This window comes from Dysidea avara, chromosome 1 (assembly GCF_963678975.1).
Source record: "Dysidea avara chromosome 1, odDysAvar1.4, whole genome shotgun sequence".
Taxonomy (NCBI): Eukaryota; Metazoa; Porifera; class Demospongiae; order Dictyoceratida; family Dysideidae; genus Dysidea; species Dysidea avara.
The window spans coordinates 34,965,501-34,986,109 of record NC_089272.1 but is presented as its reverse complement, the minus strand read 5'-3'; the positions used below and the strand labels follow the sequence as shown (position 1 = coordinate 34,986,109).

The 20,609-nt window shown below is 36.8% G+C and overlaps 1 protein-coding gene across 1 annotated transcript in view; it reads right to left on the bottom strand.

Moving 5' to 3' along the window:
- LOC136246342 (hemicentin-1-like) overlaps positions 1-20,609 on the bottom strand; it is a 94,566-nt gene that overhangs the window by 48,603 nt on the left and 25,354 nt on the right. The window contains exons 17-29 of the mRNA XM_066037736.1: positions 20,124-20,375; positions 18,654-18,953; positions 17,882-18,157; positions 17,351-17,623; positions 15,871-16,158; positions 13,229-13,480; positions 12,821-13,120; positions 12,348-12,614; positions 10,581-10,853; positions 9,341-9,628; positions 8,005-8,256; positions 6,920-7,219; positions 6,039-6,305 (exon numbers count right to left, since the gene is read on the bottom strand). Of these exons, the coding sequence (XP_065893808.1) occupies positions 6,039-6,305; positions 6,920-7,219; positions 8,005-8,256; positions 9,341-9,628; positions 10,581-10,853; positions 12,348-12,614; positions 12,821-13,120; positions 13,229-13,480; positions 15,871-16,158; positions 17,351-17,623; positions 17,882-18,157; positions 18,654-18,953; positions 20,124-20,375 (3,588 nt within the window). The remainder of the gene's footprint in view (positions 1-6,038; positions 6,306-6,919; positions 7,220-8,004; positions 8,257-9,340; positions 9,629-10,580; positions 10,854-12,347; positions 12,615-12,820; positions 13,121-13,228; positions 13,481-15,870; positions 16,159-17,350; positions 17,624-17,881; positions 18,158-18,653; positions 18,954-20,123; positions 20,376-20,609) is intronic.

The window sequence follows — 20,609 nt, the reverse complement described above, 5'->3', positions numbered from 1 at the left end:
CTTCTGCCAATATCCAAGATGGTGCCCGTCTTGACATCGCCATGAATGGTTTTTGGGGTGGAAGAAGTGAAAGATGTTGTGTGGATGTGCGGATGTTCAACCCTCTGGCTGCTTCTAATGCGTCCTCATCACTGGCCTCCTCTTATCGGAGGCACGAGAAAATTAAGAAACGCGCGTATGCTCACAGAATTCGTGAGGAGGAGCATGCCTCTTTTACCCCCCTGGTAATGTCTGCCTCTGGTAGTCTGGCTCATGAGGCTTCTGTTTTTTTATCAACGTTTGGCTTGTCAACTTTCAAATAAGTTGGACGATGATTACTCTGTTGTCATGGGGTAGTTAAGGTGCCGTCTATCTTTTTCTCACTTGCGGTCCTCCATACAATGCATCCGCGGAGCCCGCTCATCCATCGGTCACTACGTTAAGACTCCCCCAATTGTGGAGCTGATTCGGGCAGAGTCTCAGTTTGCCGTGGCCTAAGAAAGTCCCGGTTTGTCCAGCACAGGCCATTTATGTGCTGGGGGTGGTAGGCAAGGGCAGTCCATCAAGCCCGGGAAAAAAATAAGGCGGATCTCTGTACTAACTTTGATAGGAATCCGATGAACATTCACGGAGTTATGACCGATTATTTGTGTAAAATAAAGTCAAAGGTCTGTCATGCCTACAGGGTAAATTCCTTTGAGGAATCAGTTGAAAATTGCTATGTAGACGGAGCAACCATCGTAGGAGTGCCTTTTGTGGTTTGAAAGAAGAGACATTGATAGGCTTGAACGAGTACAGAGGCAATCTGCCAGATTCATTATGGCTGACTTCTCGCGTTTCAGCAGCGTAACTAACATGCTCATTGACCTTAACATTCCCAGCTTAGAACACCGCAGACAAGTATCTAGTATCACCCTCCTCTACAAAATTGTTCACAATCTCATTGATATATCCCCAGTTGATTTAATCCCTGTCACTTCTAACACCAGAGGACATGATCAAAGATTTCATCATATCTATGCAAGGACCAATCAGTACAGTAATTCATTCTTCCCTAGATCAATTAGACTGTGGAATTCCCTCCCACCTGACCTAATCCAACAACAATCATTACAAATTTTTAAGTACCAACTGAAATTATTTTTACTTTCCCCTACCAATCAGTAATCCCATAATCAATCATATTGTAAAACATTTTGTATGCATGTTTCATATGTGCGTTAATCCTCAAACTGAGGCTGCACATTTTTGGAAAATAAATAAATAGAAAGAAATCGGGATAAAGACCACGGAGATATGACACAAAACCCGACCTGTGTCAAAATTACGCGATCGATTTTTATGAATAAAAAAGCTATTAGTTTTCGTGTCTATCAGGCAAACCGCTTAGAGCAATGAGCTGAAAATCAGTATGTAGCTGGAATAATCATCATAGAAAGTCCTTGCAGTAGTACAGAAGAATCGGATTACAAACCACCGAGTTATGATTCGAAAGGCAACTACGTGTAGCAAATGCGAGATCGAGATACTCTAATAGAACAGTCACCCTAATAAAGCATTCAGCTGCAATTATAATTTACTCAATTATATTACATTGCAAGTTATTCTGTAGGGAATTCAGCTACAAACAAGTCACCCTGTAGTCAGATCAGCCAGAAGACGGTACCTAATAGAGAGCTCATCTACAAAGAAATCATCATGTAGAGAGTTCAGCTCAAACAAAATGCCCTGTAGAGAGATCAGCTAGAAGAAGTTACCTTGTAGAGAGTTCAGTTACAAAGAAACAATCATGCAAAGAGTTCAGCTGCAAACAGATCACCCAGTAGAAAGTTCCGCTATAAACAGATCACACTGTAGAGAGTTCAGTTAGAAACAAGTCATCTTGTAGAGAGATCAGCTAGAAGAAGTCACCTTGTAGAGAGTTCAGCTACAAATAAACCACCATGTAAGAGAGTTCAGCTGCAAACAAATCACCTGTAGAGAGTTCAGCTAGGAACAAGTCACCCTGTACAGAGATCAGCTAGAAACAAGTCACCCTGTAGAGAATTCAGCTACAAACAAATCACCCTGTAGAAAGATCACCTAGAAGAAGTTACCTTGTAGAGAGTTCAGCTACAAACAAATCACCCTGTAGAGAGTTCAGCTACAAACAAATCACCCTGTAGAAAGATCAGCTAGAAGAAGTTACCTTGTAGAGAGTTCAGCTACAAACAAATCACCCTGTAGAGAGTTCAGCTACAAACAAGTCACCCTGTAGAGAGATTAGCTAGAAAAAAGTCACCCTGTAGAGAGTTCAGCTAGAAGAAGTTACATTGTAGATAGTTCAGCTACAAAGAAACTACCATGTAGAGAGTTCAGCTGCAAACAAATAGAAAATTCAGCTACAAACAAGCCACCCTGTAGAGAGTTCAGCTACAAACAAATCACCCTGTAGAAAGATCAGCTAGAAGAAGTTACCTTGTAGAGAGTTCAGCTACAAACAAATCACCCTGTAGAGAGTTCAGCTACAAACAAGTCACCCTGTAGAGAGATTAGCTAGAAAAAAGTCACCCTGTAGAGAGTTCAGCTAGAAGAAGTTACATTGTAGATAGTTCAGCTACAAAGAAACCACCATGTAGAGAGTTCAGCTACAAACTAGTGACCCTGTAGAGACATCAGCTAGAAGAAGTTACTTTGTAGAGAGTTCAGCTACAAAGAAACCATCATGTAGAGAGTTCAGCTACAAAGAAACCACCATGTAGAGAGTTCAGCTACAAACAAATCATCCTGTAGAGAAATCAGCTACAAACAAATTGCTCTGTAGAAAGATCAGCTAGAAGTTACCTTGTAGAGAGTTCAGCTACAAAGAAACTATCATGTAGAGAGATCAGCTACAATCAATTCACCCTGTAGAGAGTTCAGCAAGAAGAAGTCACATTGTAGAGAGTTCAGTTAGAAAGAAACTATGCACCATGTAGAGAGTTCAGCTGCAAACAGTTCACTCTGTAGAGAGATCAGCTAGAAGAAGTCACCTTGTAGAGAGTTCAGCTACAAAGAAACCACCATGTAGAGAGTTCAGCTGCAAATAAATTTTCCTGTAGAGAAATCAGCTACAAACAAATTGCTCTGTAGAAAGATCAGCTAGAAGAAGTTACCTTGTAGAGAGTTCAGCTACAAAGAAACTATCATGTAGAGAGATCAGCTACAAACAATTCACCCTGTAGAGAGTTCAGCAAGAAGAAGTCACCTTGTAGAGAGTTCAGCTACAAAGAATCCATCATGTAGAGAGTTCAGCTGCAAACAAATCACCCTGTGGAGAGTTTCAGCTACGAAAAGATCACTCTGTAGAGAGTTCAGCTAGAAGAAATCACCTTGTAGAGAGCTCAGCTACAAGAAATCACCATGTAGAGAGTTCAGCTGCAACCAAATTACATTGTGGAGAATTCAGCTACAAACAAATCGCCCTGTAGAAAGATCAGCTAGAAGAAGTTACCTTTTAGAGAATTCAGATACAAAGAAACCATCATGTAGAGAGTTCAGCTACAAACAAGTCACTCTGTATAGAGATCAGCTAGAAGAAGTTAAATTGTAAAGAGTTCAGCTACAAACAATTTACCCCTGTACAGAGATCAGTTTGAAGAAGTTCTTTGTAGAGAGTTCAGCTACAAACAAATCACCCTGTAGAAAGATCAGCTAGAAGAAGTCACCTTGTAAAGAGTTCAGTTGCAAAGAAACCACCATGTAGAGAGTTCAGTTACATATAAATCACCTGTAGAGAGTTCAGCTACAAACAAATCACCCTGTAGAAAGATCAGCTAAAGAAGTTACCTTGTAGAGAATTCAGCTGCAAAGAAACCATCATGTAGAGAGTTCAACTATAACAAATCACCTTGAAGAAAGATCAGCTAGAAGAAGTCACCTTGTAGAGAGTTCAGTTACAAAGAAACCACCATGTAGAGAGTTCAGCTACAAACTAGTGACCCTGTAGAGACATCAGCTAGAAGAAGTTACTTTGTAGAGAATTCAGCTACAAAGAAACCATCATGTAGAGAGTTCAGCTACAAAGAAACCATCATGTAGAGAGTTCAACTACAAACAAGTGACCCTGTAGAGACATCAGCTAGAAAAAGTTACCTTGTAGAGAGTTCAGCTGCAAAGAAAACCATCATGTAGAGAGTTCAGCTACAGTACAAACAAATCCTGTAGAAATATCAGCTAGAAGAAGCCACCTTGTAGAGAGTTCAGTTGCAAAGAAACCACCACGTAGAGAGTTCAGCTGACCCTGTAGAGACATCAACTAGAAGAAGTTACTTTGTAGAGAGTTCAGCTACAAAGAAACCATAATGTAGAGAGTTCAACTACAAACAATTGACAGTGTAGAGACATCAGCTAGAAGAAGTTACATTGTAGATAGTTCAGCTGCGAAGAAACCATCATGTAGAGAGTTCAGCTACAACAAATCACCCTGTAGAAATATCAGCTAGAAGAAGTCACTTTGTAGAGTGTTCAGTTATAAAGAAACCACCATGGAGAGTTCTGTAATAATTATGTATTTTATATATATATATATATATATAATTTGTACTAGTAATAGCATGGGTACCAGTGAAATTTGGGATAAATATCACGAGTGTTGTATTGGAAATGGGGATAAATTTCACGAGGCGAAGCCAAGTGAAATTTACCATTTCCAATACAACAAGAGTGGTATTTATCCCAAATTTCACTGCTACCCATGCTATTCCCAGTTAATACCATACTCGCTGCATATGCTGCATTAGCTTTGCTATGTACGCAATTTGACACTGTGTTTTGTCACTATGCACTAAACACGCGTCGACACTAATTGGCGTTACATTGTTAACATAAATTCTAGCCAATGAAATTGCAATTACAACTTTTTCACTGCTGTCAGTGAAATATGGGATAAATTTCACTGCTACTATTGAGACTTTTGTACGGGCAGTGAAACAAGTATGGTATTAGTACATTTACTGATAAATATTTAAAGTACATCTGCTTCATCTTTTCTTCTTCCTGTCGTAAAGAAAAAAAGATAGTTTTAAAAAGTCCCAAAGCTGGCCATAGGCTGGCTTTGGGGTATACAAATACAAAAAGAAGTGAAATCTAATCAAAAACAGCTAAGCTGTAAAAAAAGGTGTGAACCTAAAAAGGCCATGGTGAAAAAAGATGTGAAATCCAAGGTGGCGGCCAAGAAATGGCTGTGATGGTAGGTTAATGGTAAAAATTTTAATAACGACAATTCAGGTGAATTTGGTGCCGCTTGGTCAATTGGCACAAAATTCACCTGAATTGTCGTTATTAGAATTTTTACCATTAACCTACCATCACAGCCATTTCTTGGCCGCCACCTTGGATTTCACATCTTTTTTCACCATGGCCTTTTTGGGGCCGCACCTTTTTTTACAGCTTAGCTGTTTTTGATTAGATATATATATATATATATATATATATGTATAATTTGTACATTTACTGATAAAATCTGAATTAGTTATATAAAAGTATTTAAAATCTGCTTCATCTTTTTCTTCTTCCTGTGATAAAGAAAAAAAAAGATAGGTTTAAAAAGCCCCAAAGATGCCATAGGCCGGCTTTGGGGTATACAAATACAAAAAGAAGTGAAATCTAATCCAAAACAGCAAAGCTGTAAAAAAGGGTGCAGCCTTCAGAAAGGCTATGGTAAAAATAGATGTGAAATCCAAGGTGGCAGCCAAGAAATGGCTGTGATGGTAGGTTAATGGTAAAAATTTTAATAACGACAGTTCAGGTGAATTTTGTGCCAAGACCAAGCAGCACCAAATTCACCTGAATTGTTGTTATTAAATTTTTTTACCATTAACCTACCACCACAGCCATTTCTTGGCCACCACCTTGGATTTCACATCTTTTTTCACCATAGCCTTTTTGAGGGCTGCACTCTTTTTTTTTTACAGCTTGGCTGTTTTGGATTAGATAATAATACCATGAGTTCCTTTGCTAGCTAAAAAGTTTGTTCATGGAATATGCAAGCAACCAATGTAATATATGACCATGGGTTATCTATGAGCATCTTTTCTCACCTATTAGTCTAGCAGGAGTTGAATTAGAAAGAATTCCTAACATATTACTAGCTTCACAGAAATATAGTCCAGTGTGATTGTACAATACTGATGATATGTTGTAAGTGTTCTTATCCTCTCCAACTAATAACTTATCACTTCCTTCCATTGATGTATTTCTCATGAACCATTGGTAGGTAAATGGTGGAGAACCAAACTCTTTACATCCAAATGTTATGTTAGTGCCCAAACTGACATTGTGGGTGGATGGGTTTACCACAGGTCTCTCTACACAAGAAATAAAGTTATAGTGATATTTAATAAATGCAGTAATTATACATTTTAACATATTAAGTGTTGGTAATCTCCCTTCAGAATTTCCTGCCATTTCAGATAGCTACTAGTGGTTTCACGATATCCTAAGAGCACACATAGGGGTGGGTGGTGGGCATTATAAATGGAAGAGGAAGATGATGGAAGACACAGGGCCTAAACTCAGTCGTTAAGTTCATTCTTGCATAATGGCTAGCTATTGCTTCGTACTACCCATGTTGAAATTGTACAAGTGCATTTCTCTAGAATAAGTATGGTCATTATTGCCTTAAATATTTGAGCAAAGGCATCTGCATACAAGAGACGATTCATGTGATATGGCTGCTGATGCTAACCAAAGTTATTCAACCTCTCTAATATTAAAATTCTTTCATGAAATTACTTTTCGCCGGATGCTAGCCTCGACAAAATATTTAAGAAATAGAAATACAGTACTTGTGGAACTTCAGCAAGTTCAGTAATGGTGTGGGCTTTGTGAGCTTTTTGCCAAGACAGTCACATACACAATATGCCAAATATGCAGTAGCATACATACTATATGTACTTGTATACTACTAATCCATACTCACCTACTACACTAATATTCATCATGTCACTCTTCACATTATCAACAAACACACTACTATTAGCTTCACAGTGGTACAGGGCAGTATCAGTAAAGTTAGCCATTATAACTCTCAGTATACTAGTAATACTGTTCATTGATGTAGTGTGTACAATATATCTATTACTAGTATTAGTGACTATGGTATTGTTGAGGTACCATTGTATAGATGGTGTAGGGAATCCTTCTGCTCTACACTGTAGTGTAAAACTGTTATTAATAACCTCCTCCTGATTCATTGGATGAGTAGTGAACACTGGTCCAACTGTTAACAACATTGAATGACATTCTAACTTATTCACTCACTCCAACTTTTACACATACACAAAGTAAGATAGAAACATCACGACACACGACAGTGTGTCTTGTGGCCAAGAACAGCTAGTGTGGAGATGCAACAGACAAGTGTGTATTTTATAGGAAACAAGAAAACGCTGTTTTCATGCATTCGTAGCTCAATAGTGCCTGAACGGAAATTAACCAGTTTTGCTGCAGATAATTCCTCGGGATAGGGCACTTCATATTCCAAATTTGAGTACAAACATCCCAGCCATCACTGAGATATGCGCCTTCAACGTTCATCTTATTTTCATCATATTTTTCTTCATCTTCTGCTTCTTTTTTCTTGTTTTCGCTCCACTCACTATAACACGCGTATGCTTTAGTCGATTGACCTCAAATTAGGAGGGAAGTAGAACATAATGCAGCACATTTACAGCCCAATTTTCATACAGATTGTGATATCCGCACAAAACAGCCAAGCTGTGAAAAAAGGTGTAGCCTAAAAAGTCTGCATATAAAAATTGTGAAATTAAAAGTTAATGTTGCAATGACGCAAGAAATACTGTAGCTGCAATGATGCTAATGCTAATAAATTTTAATAATGACTGTGCACATTGTTAAAATGTATTAGCATTGACATCATTGCAGCCATTTCTTGGTTGCAATTTTGATTTCACAACTTTTTTTATCCAGTCTTTTTACTGCACCTTTTTTCACAGCTTGGCTGTTTTTATCTGGATAGAAAATATGTGATATGAACTAACTTACCATAGACAATGACAGTATTACTACTAGATCCAGCATCATTAGTCACAGTACAAGTGTAATTTCCTCCATCAAGTGTAGTTACATTACTAATAGTAAGGTTGTTGGTGTTAGTAGTTGTGTCATTTGACAATGTGTTAGTCCTGCTCCAACTGTATTCTAATTGTGGTCCACCCTCTGATGAACAATGTAATTGTAACTGACTCCCATGAGGGTATGTGTTGTTACCAGTGATGTTTACATCATATGGAGCAACTGTGTAGAGAATTAGATCAATGTGGTAATTTTGCAAAGCATTATAAGGCTATTCTATTGTGTATTTTTGGTTGTGTTAAAATTGCTCTCTGTGTCTATTGACATGCTTGAGCCAATTATGCTTTGTAAAATACCCTAATATGGTTTTGTGCAGTGATCAAGTCAAGCCTGTTGTGCTTTCTAATGAAACTGAAGTCGAAAGCAGACTGCAGTGTATCAGTAGTTGTATAGGTGACTGCTCTATTAAAGTAAGTATCCCTATCTTTTTACCAAAGACCAAAGTCTAAATGATCAACCAAAAACCGCCTTTTTAAAATATGAATTGCAGTAACAGTGTGTAGTGTGTTCTTCTTTGTTTTCTTTTTAGCAGAACCGAGAGTTCATAATATAGTAGTAAAAGAGAGTATGTAACTGAGATGCATTTATCAAACACACTGCCAGTAGTACAGTATCAACACTGCATCCAGTTATGTAGAATAGAAGCTTCACCATATTCAACACCTATCAACAGTTCTCTCTTACCAGTAGAGTTGTATTAAGCACCAATCAATGTCTTTCCATGCTAGGAGAGGCATTGATTTCATCAAAAGGTGAACTTGTAGCGGTGCATTTGTACAGGGTATATCGAGTGTTTGATACTCTCCCTCTTCTAATATTATGAACTCTTGAGTACCATTCCTTGTGTGTTACTTACAATTGCTCGTGTTATACTGACTTGATGCTTTTGCTAACCTACAGTTTTACAGGGTTAATTTTCCATCATCACTGACACACAGTACCATCCAGACCATTATAAAGTTATTTTCTTTTTCGCAGCATTTCATTAAACCACATTTGACTGAAAATACTTGAGCATTCATGTAATTACTCTTGTGAGTACTGTAGTTAATGGTCTTGTTTCCACTATTTCCCATTGTATACTTGTCTCAAGTAAAATGTTAAAGTACAACTACATTGCATGGGGCTAGATAAGTTAGGCTTAGGTTTTTAAATAATTTAAGTAATTCTCTGCTACTGTCAAAATACTCTACTGCTTTATCCTGAGAATGGATTAATATTTAGTAGTAACTTATGTATGACTCACCAAACAGAGTGTACACATCTGAAGTGTCATTCATTCCATCAATAGTGGCTATACAGTAATAAGTACCAGTATCATTGGTTGATGAGGATGAGATGTTATGAGTTACACTGTTATTACCATTGGCTACTGTTGACAAAGATGAACCATCATCAAACAGCCACATGGTCATGATCCGAGGACCACCACTAGTACTACAAGTCATTAACTGACTGTTAGTAAAGTTGAGTAACAATGAAGCATTGGTTGGTTGTGGAGTGAAGGTGATATCAGTGATGTTAGGTCTGAGAACTAGATTGAAAATTAAGTAATATTTTTCAATCAATATCGACTATGCATTATAATATCACTTTCCAAGCCACATACTACACACATTATGAAGAGTCAAAAATGTTAACTGTTGGAAGGCTACATTTACAGAAAATTCACAAACAAACATTGTATTAGAAGTAAAGATGTTATGCATACATGATGCAGCGTATACCAAAGAGTGTTAGGGGCTTCAGAAAAAATCCTTGTGAAAATTGCCTTATATTGAAATTCACGATTTCAACTCTTCTACATCAAAATTGAATAAAATACATAGTTACAAGATATTACTAATTTACGAACTCACCAAGCAAACAAATTTCATACAGTAACTATTACATTAGTATATGTGGCTTAGTCTGAGAAAACTGGTCTTATCACCTGTTTAAAACGTATTTAGTGTATTGTAGCTTGCCAATGGTTGAAGCTACGTGTACTAAAGTTTCACAAGTTTTAATTATTACTTTCATTCTAGAGCATCCATTGTACAAGTAACCAACAGCTAAGTTTTCTACCATTTTAGATAGTTTTTAACTCAAACTTGCACTGTACCAAGTGAACTCCAATAGGGGTGGTGGGAAGGGGAGGGCAATAGGCTGTTTTAAAAATGAAAGAGGAATGAATTAGACAAATTTATGGGTCATTTAGGTCACAAAATTGGATAAAATGACAGCACAGGTCTCATTCAACACCACAGAACTGTATAGCAACATACAGCCACTCAAGCCTAGCAGACTTTGATTGCAAAAGTTGACAGTTTATATGTAGCTTTGTATTCATCGAATCTGTTGTCATGGGCGATAAGACTGTTTTTTCCTGATCCAATCACATATACCTCTAAAGAATAACAATGTGGGACAAAACAATTGAACTACAGTAATAAAACAGCTGGCATTATTATTCTAATAGAGCAGTCACTACGATGCAAGTGTACCTGTAAGAGTAGAAGTGTTGGATATAGTAATTCCCTCATTGTTAGTAGCAACACAATAGTAACCAGTATTGTTTTGGTTATAAATGGGATTAGAAATAGTGTATGTTGGATTAGTTGTATTCCCAATCTCCACTCCACTATCAGAACCAGATTCCACCCTGAACCAGCTATAACTAAGCGTAGAGAAACCTTCAGCTCTACAACTGAAGTTCACCATCTTTCCTGGGTAGACTGACTGTGTTGTGACTGGATGTTCAACTATGCTTGGATGAACTGTGTGAGATATCATTTCAATTATCCATACATCACAGTAACACTATAAATTAGAGATCATGGAGGTTTGTATTTTCTCTAAAAAATTACCAGAAAGCAGCTTTACAATACCTTCATAGTGCCTTGGAAGCGTTGGCTAGACCCAAAAGCATAAAGTTGCTATATACAAGAAATACAATATTCAGTAGAATTTTATAACAGGAATCATCCATAAATACCATAGTGACTGGATTGATTGCAGAGGTGCTTCTTGCACTTTTCTTTATTTTTATTTACTTGATACTGGGCAGGAAGCTCAGCTGATATGCACATTTCTTATTAGGTTGAAAACAAAGCATAATGGATGCTTCATAAACTAATTAACAGTTGAGTCATGCATTTGGATGCAAATTTATTTTACGATAAGCCTGGCACCATCATTTCTTTTTGATGTGGTATGCAAGGGTTCACCAGTCATAATCATGTTAAAAAGTAAACAAGTGCAAGTTGGAATTTTAAGTTCTAGGGACCATAGAATTAAAAAGTAATGAAGCAAAGGAGGTTGCCTACACCTGCAGATAGCCAGATATACTAGTGGACTTTTAATCCCTACTTCAGTCTATATACCTGTGATTGAATTAGGGATTAAATGTCCGTCCATCTTCCCCTTGTTTCACTACTACTTACTTTTTAAAATTTCTAAATGTGCTTGTTTGTTTACTTTTTGTGACACTGGTGAATCTGCACATACCTCATCAAAAGAAAGAATGGCAGAACACTTGATGTTTTTGCCTGAATGCACACCACAACTATCAATTATGCGAAGTTGTGCTCTGCTACATTTTCAGCTACAGTATATTCAGTCCGTTACACAGTTACAATGAAGAATAGTATGAGTGAGTAGCGCTTCTGAAATCAATCCGGTCACTAGGGAAGATACAGACGATTTCCATTACAAATATAGGAAAGCCATCAAGTGCTTCCATGAATTGAGACCTTGTACTGTCAGCAAATAGAAATGGGACACAAAGGAGAACAAAGGTAAGTCCATGAAGCATGCACTGTATGTACTGTGGTATGCTATTGGGCTGAAATGATATCTAACAATGAAAATGATAAGTTTGTACTATTAGCCATTATTGAATTATGTTTATCTGAAGGCATCAGTCATTCTGTCAATCAGTTGCCAGAAAATTTGCACCTTAGCAGTATTGGTTAGGTAAAATCAAACCCAAAAGTTCCTTAAGTACAATTCTATATGCTTCTAATAGATTGCTATGAAATTTTGAAGTGCCATGAAGGTATTGTGAGGCTACTCTCTGGTCAATATATTTTGTGAGCAAGTGTAAAGCTCAATGATCTCTAGTATACTGCAATACAAAGCGTTATGACTATAAAATAAGCAGTGCATCACTAACACCCTTCATACTATAATTTATGAAAATTAATATGCATTTATGACAGCATGAAACGATAATAACAATGATCTAAGTATGCATTGTAAACCATTCTCACCTATTAGACTAGCAGGAGTTGAATTAGAAAGAATTCCTAAAATATTACTAGCTTCACAGAAATATAGTCCAGTGTGATTGTACAATACTGATGATATGTTGTAAGTGTTCTTATCCTCTCCAACTAATAACTTATCACTTCCTTCCATTGATGTATTTCTCATGAACCATTGGTAGGTAAATGGTGGAGAACCAAACTCTGTACATTCAAATGTTATGTTAGTGCCCAAACTGACATTGTGAGTGGATGGCGATACCACTGGTCTCTCTATACAAGAATAAAAAAGAATAAAATGAAACACAGTAAATTGTAACTATGCTGGCATGTTTGGTGCTGGCCTAAATATGTATTCACAGTGAAAATATGATGCACAATTTATTTATAAGATATATTGTGTCTTTATACACAGCATATTGTATGCATATGCATACACCATAATTATGTGCTTGCATATGCTACCAATCCATACTCACCTACTACACTGATATTCATCATGTCACTCTTCACATTATCAACAAACACACTACTATTAGCTTCACAGTGGTACAGGCCAGTATCAGTAAAGTTAGCCATTATAACTCTCAGTATACTAGTAATACTGTTCATTGATGTAGTCTCAACAATATATCTATTACTAGTATTAGTGACTATGGTACTGTTGAGGTACCATTGTATAGATGGTGTAGGGAATCCTTCTGCTGTACACTGTAGTGTAAAACTGTTATTAATAACCTCCTCCTGATTCATTGGATGAGTAGTGAACACTGGTCCAACTGTTAACAACATTGAATGATATTTATTAACTCATTCACTCACTCAAAGTTTCACACATACACAAAGTAAGATAGAAACATAGAAATATATGATGTGAACTAACTCACCATAGACGGTGACAGTATTACTACTAGATCCAGCATCATTAGTGACAGTACAAGTGTAATTTCCTCCATCAAGTGTAGTTACACTACTAATAGTAAGGTTGTTGGTGTTAGTAGTTGTGTCATTTGACAATGTGTTAGTCCTGCTCCATCTGTATTCTAATTGTGGTCCACCCTCTGATGAACAATGTAACTGTAACTGACTTCCATGAGGGTATGTATTGTTACCAGTGATGTTTACACCATATGGAGCAACTGTGTAGATAGGCAATACAAACTGTTAGCATGAATTACAGCACCGCCGAGAGGTAACGTTACACTCTTGAGCAGTTGACACTTGTGCAGCCAATTTTCGACCTGCGATTTCGTTGGCATGTGTGTGCTAACTAACCCTCCACGTGTAGCCACAACACACAAGCTCCCTCAGGTGACTGCTCCAGTAACCGCGTGTCTTTGCACGTGATGCCTTCCAGTCATGCATCATGTAAAGTTGTTGACTGGATTTGAGCACTCACAAGGGATTGTAACGTTACCTCTGGTCGGTACTGTATGTAGAGGTTTATTGTAATTGTTCTACATGTATAATACTGTATATTGTAACACATTTTAAACACAGTGAGCATACAGTATGTTTATGGTGCAAGAACTAAAAGAACAGATGGACATTTCACATCTGCACTTTCCTAAATGGACTGCCAATAGGCCTGCATCTATTGTGCGAACATAAATGTGAGAATTATAGGTCACCAATTTCACGAGAAAAATATTGCAGAATTATAGGATGGATTTTAGAATTATTGGACATCTACAGAAATAATTGATGGAAATAAGGGGTGTATGTCTTCTTGATTAGCTAGAAAAGAGTTAAGCTACTAAGAATGATATATAGTTGACAATATCAAACGGTACGGTCGTACCGTTTAAGTAGGAATCAATGTGAAAATTTTGCGTGCCGCCCAAAATCGCGCCTTTAAAAATCATCCTAGAGATATCTTACAAGACGAAAATCACCTTTACGGAATAGTACTAGTCCATATAATACATAAAACAGCATTAAATGTAACAAAACGCTTACAGGTGGCCGGATACAGAATTTTAAAAATCGCCAAAACTTTGAATTTTAGACTGACTGCCTGACTGCCTGACTGATCACAGTCGCAAGCCTAGGGGCAAAACGAAGCAGTGCACGGCAACCATTTTACGCAACACTTGCAAACTCACCAGTGGGATGTGCCTTTTGGGGTTCCGACGAGTGTGTGCCCTCTGCGCCTTGTCTTTTCTTTTATCTTCAATCAGGCTGCTTGTCTTCTTCTTCATCCAACGAAACCATATCGAGGCGTTAATTTTCCATATCAACACTTTCTTTAAGCAGCATAATAGAGGCCACAAGATTATTTAAGGCGCTTAGACTACACTACTGTACAGAGGAATAGATTATATTCCTTACTGATATAATCTATGACGGAGGGTACTCTATGGAGGTACTGGTACTAGCTAGATAGCTTCGCGATGGATCACAAGACCATGCCCATTCTTCATTCTACGCATTATCGATCTACTGATTGAAACCACAATGACACATCCCTTTTGTGCTAGCTGTATTTCAGTGACTACACACCTTCAATTTGGAAGGCTGACTTGACATACTCTATAATCAATTGAAACCACGCCCCTTTTTGGGCAAGCGCACATCTTGCAGGCTGCCTCGAGATACTCTAACACAGCAGTCACCCTAATAGAACAGTCACATGTTTATAGCTAGCTGTATGCCTTAACAAAAAAAACTAAACAAACTAGTATATTAAAATTATAAATTTAAAAATAAAGTAGGAATCCAAGCAATAAAAAGTAACAAAACAAGAGAAGAACAATGGTAGCCATTATAGCATAGCTCGGTGGGAAATTCCTACTTTGGCATTGAACACAAAATAATGGCTATATCATGCCAAAGTAGGGATTTCCCACTGAGCTATGCTGTAATGGCTACCATCGTTCTTCTCTTGTTTCGCTACTTTTTATTGCTTGGATTCCTACTTTATTTTTAAATTTATAATTTTAATATACTAGTTATATGAATGCTGGCTGAAAAGCCTCTAAAAGATCAATATACTCTAATAGGACGCTCAAATTCTCTAATAGAGCATTCAGATCATTTCATGTTAACAATCTGCAGCCAGCATCAAGGATTTAACCACATAATTATCTGCAATTCTAAAACTTGTACATCTTATACCAGTGTATCTTCTTCAAGTCTTTGAACATATTCATGTAGCTATAGCTACAACTTTAATACACTAGTAATTGAAACCCTTGAATTATTACTGCAGACAGTTATCTCTACTCTGTTGTAACTACTTATGGCTAGAAAAATGATGTGTGTAAGTTGTAATGCTTCATTTATGGCTATTAATTAATTAATTCTGGCAAAACTACTTACGTATATCAGTATCTTGAAAACTAAGCGACTAGCCATAGAAACTAAATGAACATTATTATGGAATAATAGGCTAGATAAAAGTTACGTAGAATAAAAAAAATAATTGGGAGAAATGTTTTGGGACATTCTGGTAGGAATAGTAGATAAACTTTAGAGCATAATAGACTTAGGCCTAACTACCATACACTAAACTATATTCATAACTCACCAAACAGAGTGTACACATCTGAAGTGTCATTCATTTCATCAATAGTGGCTATACAGTAATAAGTACCAGTATCACTGGTTGATGAGGATGTGATGTTATGAGTTACACTGTTATTACCATTGGCCACTCTTGACAATGATGAACCATCATTAAACAGCCACATGGTCATGATCCGAGGACCACCACTAGCACTACAAGTCATTAACTGACTGTTAGTAAAGTTGAGTAACAATGAAGTATTGGTTGGTCGTGGAGTGAAGGTGATATCAGTGATGTTAGGTCTGAGAACTAGATTGGAATGAAGTCATAAACAATAGATTGTAGATAATACAAATATGTTAGTATCACTTCCAAGTACATGGCTTGTGTTGAGGAACAAATAAAATTTAAGCTTAGAAGACAATGATTACAGAATAGTGCATCAAAAAAATGATGTGTGCTAGAAGTAAATAAATATTACATTTTATGTGACTTGATTTTGGAAAAATGATCCAAATCGCACATTAGAAGTTTCGAGATGCACGGTTTTAAAGAATTCAAGCCAGCATAACTCTCCAAGGATAGCAAGCGCGTGTATGAAATTTATATTTAAGATGCACCAATCTTCTACCTTTCAGACCACTTCCAGTACTTGTAGCAGGTTGTAGAGTTTCCTGCCAAATAAGATAGAAAATTTGAGCTGTTGGACGAGCGAAGTAGTATCACAAGTGCTCACAAAGGGGTGGAGGGTGGGATGGACAAGGGTTAGACCTCAAAATGGACGATTGGAGTCCAGAGACGAGATTACAGGATTGTGCTGGCTCCTTAGTGGTTGATATGTAGCAAAATGCACAGAAAAAACATCAGGCCAGAATTATCAGGCTGTCCACCAGTAAACCACTGATTCTTGCCAAGCCAGGTCCTTGACAAGGCCTAAAACCGCCATTTGAACTCTATACACCCCCAGAAAAGACGTCTGTTGAAACCAGCCTTGAGTGGTTTGAGTAGTACTGAGTGTCAAAACTACTAGTACGATAGTGTAGCTATCCACTGGTGGTGTTAGTTTGATTTTGCCTGATGTGCGATTTGGACCGGTTTTGTAAAATCTGGTCACATATATTATGCAGACATGCTGCCAAGAGATGCATGTAAAGGGTATTAGGGAAATACAACCCCTACAGAGTTTACACAGTATTTGGAGCATTGTAAATTGAGAATCCAGGTATCCAAATAAACGTCATATTTGACTTTTACTAACTCATCAAGCAAAGGTACTGTTTCTCATGCATTGTTAGGTATGACATTTGTTCTACCACCTTTCTTTATAGTTTAGGACATAGTAACAAAACTGTTGTACTAAAAAACCTGATAGTATGTATTACTCTGATAGAACAGTCACTAAGTTACAAGGATTCTTTCATCATCTAATGCAAACCACACTTCAAATAACCTGCATGTACAGCTCAAGCAAATATAAGACTCAATGTATGTTACTAATTACCTGTCAGAGTAGAAGTGTTGGATACAGCAATTCCCTCATTGTTAGTAGCAACACAATAGTAACCAGTATTGTTTTGGTTATAAATGGGATTAGAAATAGTGTATGTTGGATTAGTTGTATTCCCAATCTCCATTCCAATATCAGAACCAGACTCCACCATGAACCAGCTATAACTAAGTGTAGAGAAACCTTCAGCTCTACAACTGAAGTTCACCATCTCTCCTGGGTAGACTGACTGTGTTGTGACTGGATGTTTAACTATGCTTGGATGAACTGTGTGAGATAAGCAAATAAGCATTAGTTGTAATTATTATCTATTATAACCACGTGTATATGTATATGTATATTTTGTGGAATGAGTGGTAGTAATGATTTGAGACATTCATTCAAAAATTTGGATTGGCAATTTAATACTACGTAGCTAGTACCGACTAAATACTGCCACAAATGAAATATGCACTAGTAACCAATTTGGTGAAAGCATGTGGTATTGACATGTTGTATGTGTAAATTTGTGTTGAACAACCAAACCATTTTCACCTATTAAACTAGCAGGAGTTGAATTAGAAAGAATTCCTAACATATTACTAGCTTCACAGAAATATAGTCCAGTGTGATTGTACAATACTGATGATGTGTTGTAGGTGTTCTTATCCTCTCCAACTAATAACTTATCACTTCCTTCCATTGATGTATTTCTCATGAACCATTGGTAGGTAAATGGTGGAGAACCAAACTCTGTACATTCAAATGTTATGTTAGTGCCCAAACTGACATTGTGAGTGGCTGGGGTTACCACAGGTCTTGCTAAATATGTATGAAAGATAAAGAATATTTATTACAACAAATACAGCATGTTAACAATGATTTACATCTAATGTAGGATTTCATATACACTACAATAATCTTTTAGTAAATTCCCTCTAATATTCCCTTTCAATATTCATGATTGAAAATCACCAGTTTATGACTGCTCTATTGGAGTATTTCACTACAAACTGACTGTTCTATTAGAGAGTATCAAATATACTGTATTATTATGGCTGCGTATTCTCCACTGACTAGTCTGTTAAGTGAGTATTGATCTATCATCCTACAGTGTAGCATTATATTGCTATAGCAATTGTTGTTGTTTTCATAACAATGGCATGTTTGGAATAATCCTTTTCACTGCCCAAATGTATACTTTTCTTTCTTAAAAAGGTACACTATACAATATGTGTGTTTTTATACACAATGGATCACTTAATATACAATATTACGTAAATGCTTGTATACTACACCTGTACCAATCCATACTCACCTACTACACTGATATTCATCATGTCACTCTTCACATTATCAACAAACACACTACTATTAGCTTCACAGTGGTACAGGCCAGTATCAGTAAAGTCAGCCATTATAACTCTCAGTATACTAGTAATACTGTTCATTGATGTAGTGTCAACAATATATCTATTACTAGTATTAGTGATCATGGTATTGTTGAGGTACCATTGTATAGATGGTGTAGGGAATCCTTCTGCTGTACACTGTAGTGTAAAACTGTTATTAATAACCTCCTCCTGATTCATTGGATGAGTAGTGAACACTGGTCCAACTGTTAACAACATTGAATGAATGATACTGTAGTTTAACTTGTTTACTTACTAGCTATGTCACAAGATCACTATACTAGCATGTTATAACAATTAATTTTTCAGTGCTAGAGTAGTGATTTTTTTACATACGTAGCTACGTATGTTGCAATACACAATCATCTACGTCTTTATCAGTTGGGTTCCTACTTCATTTATGAATATAACTACAGTTGTTTGTTTACTTCCTTTATTATTTAGCATAGGCATGCATGACAATCGTGCAACTGTTCTATTAGAACATCATGTTACATTATCTTTGTTGTAGTGTGACCAATCTCAGTGCTGATGTTGACTGAGTTTCTGCAGTGTGTATCCCTACATGATCTATTGATAAGAGAAGTGGTCATCATGACTTGTTTCTGCAGCAAAACCAATTGCTGCAGAAAAGTAGCGAAAGTACTACAATAAAATGTGAGGCATCTGTATATGCACATGCGCCTCAGTGTGGTCTAACATGGAAACTAAAGATGAAAGGTAGGAGCAAGCCACAGAAGTTGGACACTCTTCAGGAGCCCAAAAGGCATATTCCAATTATGAGTTTATTATTGTGGCACAAACTGATGGTTGTATGATGTGTCATTTAGTCTTTACTCTTCAGACTGTGGCTAGGCCGGCTGCAATATTTTTAAAACACTCATGCAGGTTCCCTTGGTTTAAATGCTAGATTTGATGTTAAGACTCTTTCGTAAAGGTCCTTTCATCATAAAAAATTTTCTATGATGCGTTTATCAGCAGCATTTAGATGGAAACCCATAATAAATTATTTTGGGGGAGGGGGGTTCCTACCAGAACTATTGTACTTTATGATAGACACATGGTATAAGCAACCAATTAGCAGATGCATTGGATAATTGATAGTAAATGATTCATTTATTGGACATTTCCTATACTATGAGATTCTGTGGCACAAAGAATTAGTGTTAATAGTCTGTTACAGTTATGATTCTACTGGTAATTGTGATAGTACAATGCGCTTCTTTATTGTAAGTTAAACTTGGTGCACAGAAAGACAAAGTCAAGTGGGATACTTCTGACAAAAATCATACAGTACAGTATGTACTACAAAAATAAGGGTACCAATAATTAGTTGCTTACAGTAAATTTGTGATACAGTATCTGAACTAACTCACCATAGACAGTGACAGTATTACTACTAGATCCAGCATCATTAGTGACACTACAAGTGTAATTTCCTCCATCAAGTGTAGTTACATTACTAATAGTAAGGTTGTTGGTGTTAGTAGTAGTGTCATTTGACAATGTGTTAGTCCTGCTCCAACTGTATTCTAATTGTGGCCCACCCTCTGATGAACAATGTAATTGCAACTGACTTCCATGAGGGTATGCGTTGTTACCAGTGATGTTTATACCATATGGAGCAACTGTGTATACAAACAAAGGAGATCAGGATCTTTTACGGTTAGTAAAAAAGCTTACTGTAAAATGTCTATATACAGTATGTGACTGGATTTGGAAAAACGATCCAAATTGCACATTAGAAATTTGGAGATTAAATGATTTTAAGGAATTTAAGTCACCATAACTTACCAAAGATAACAAGTATGCATATGCAGAAGAGATGCATCAATTTATTACCCATCAGACCACTTTTAGTA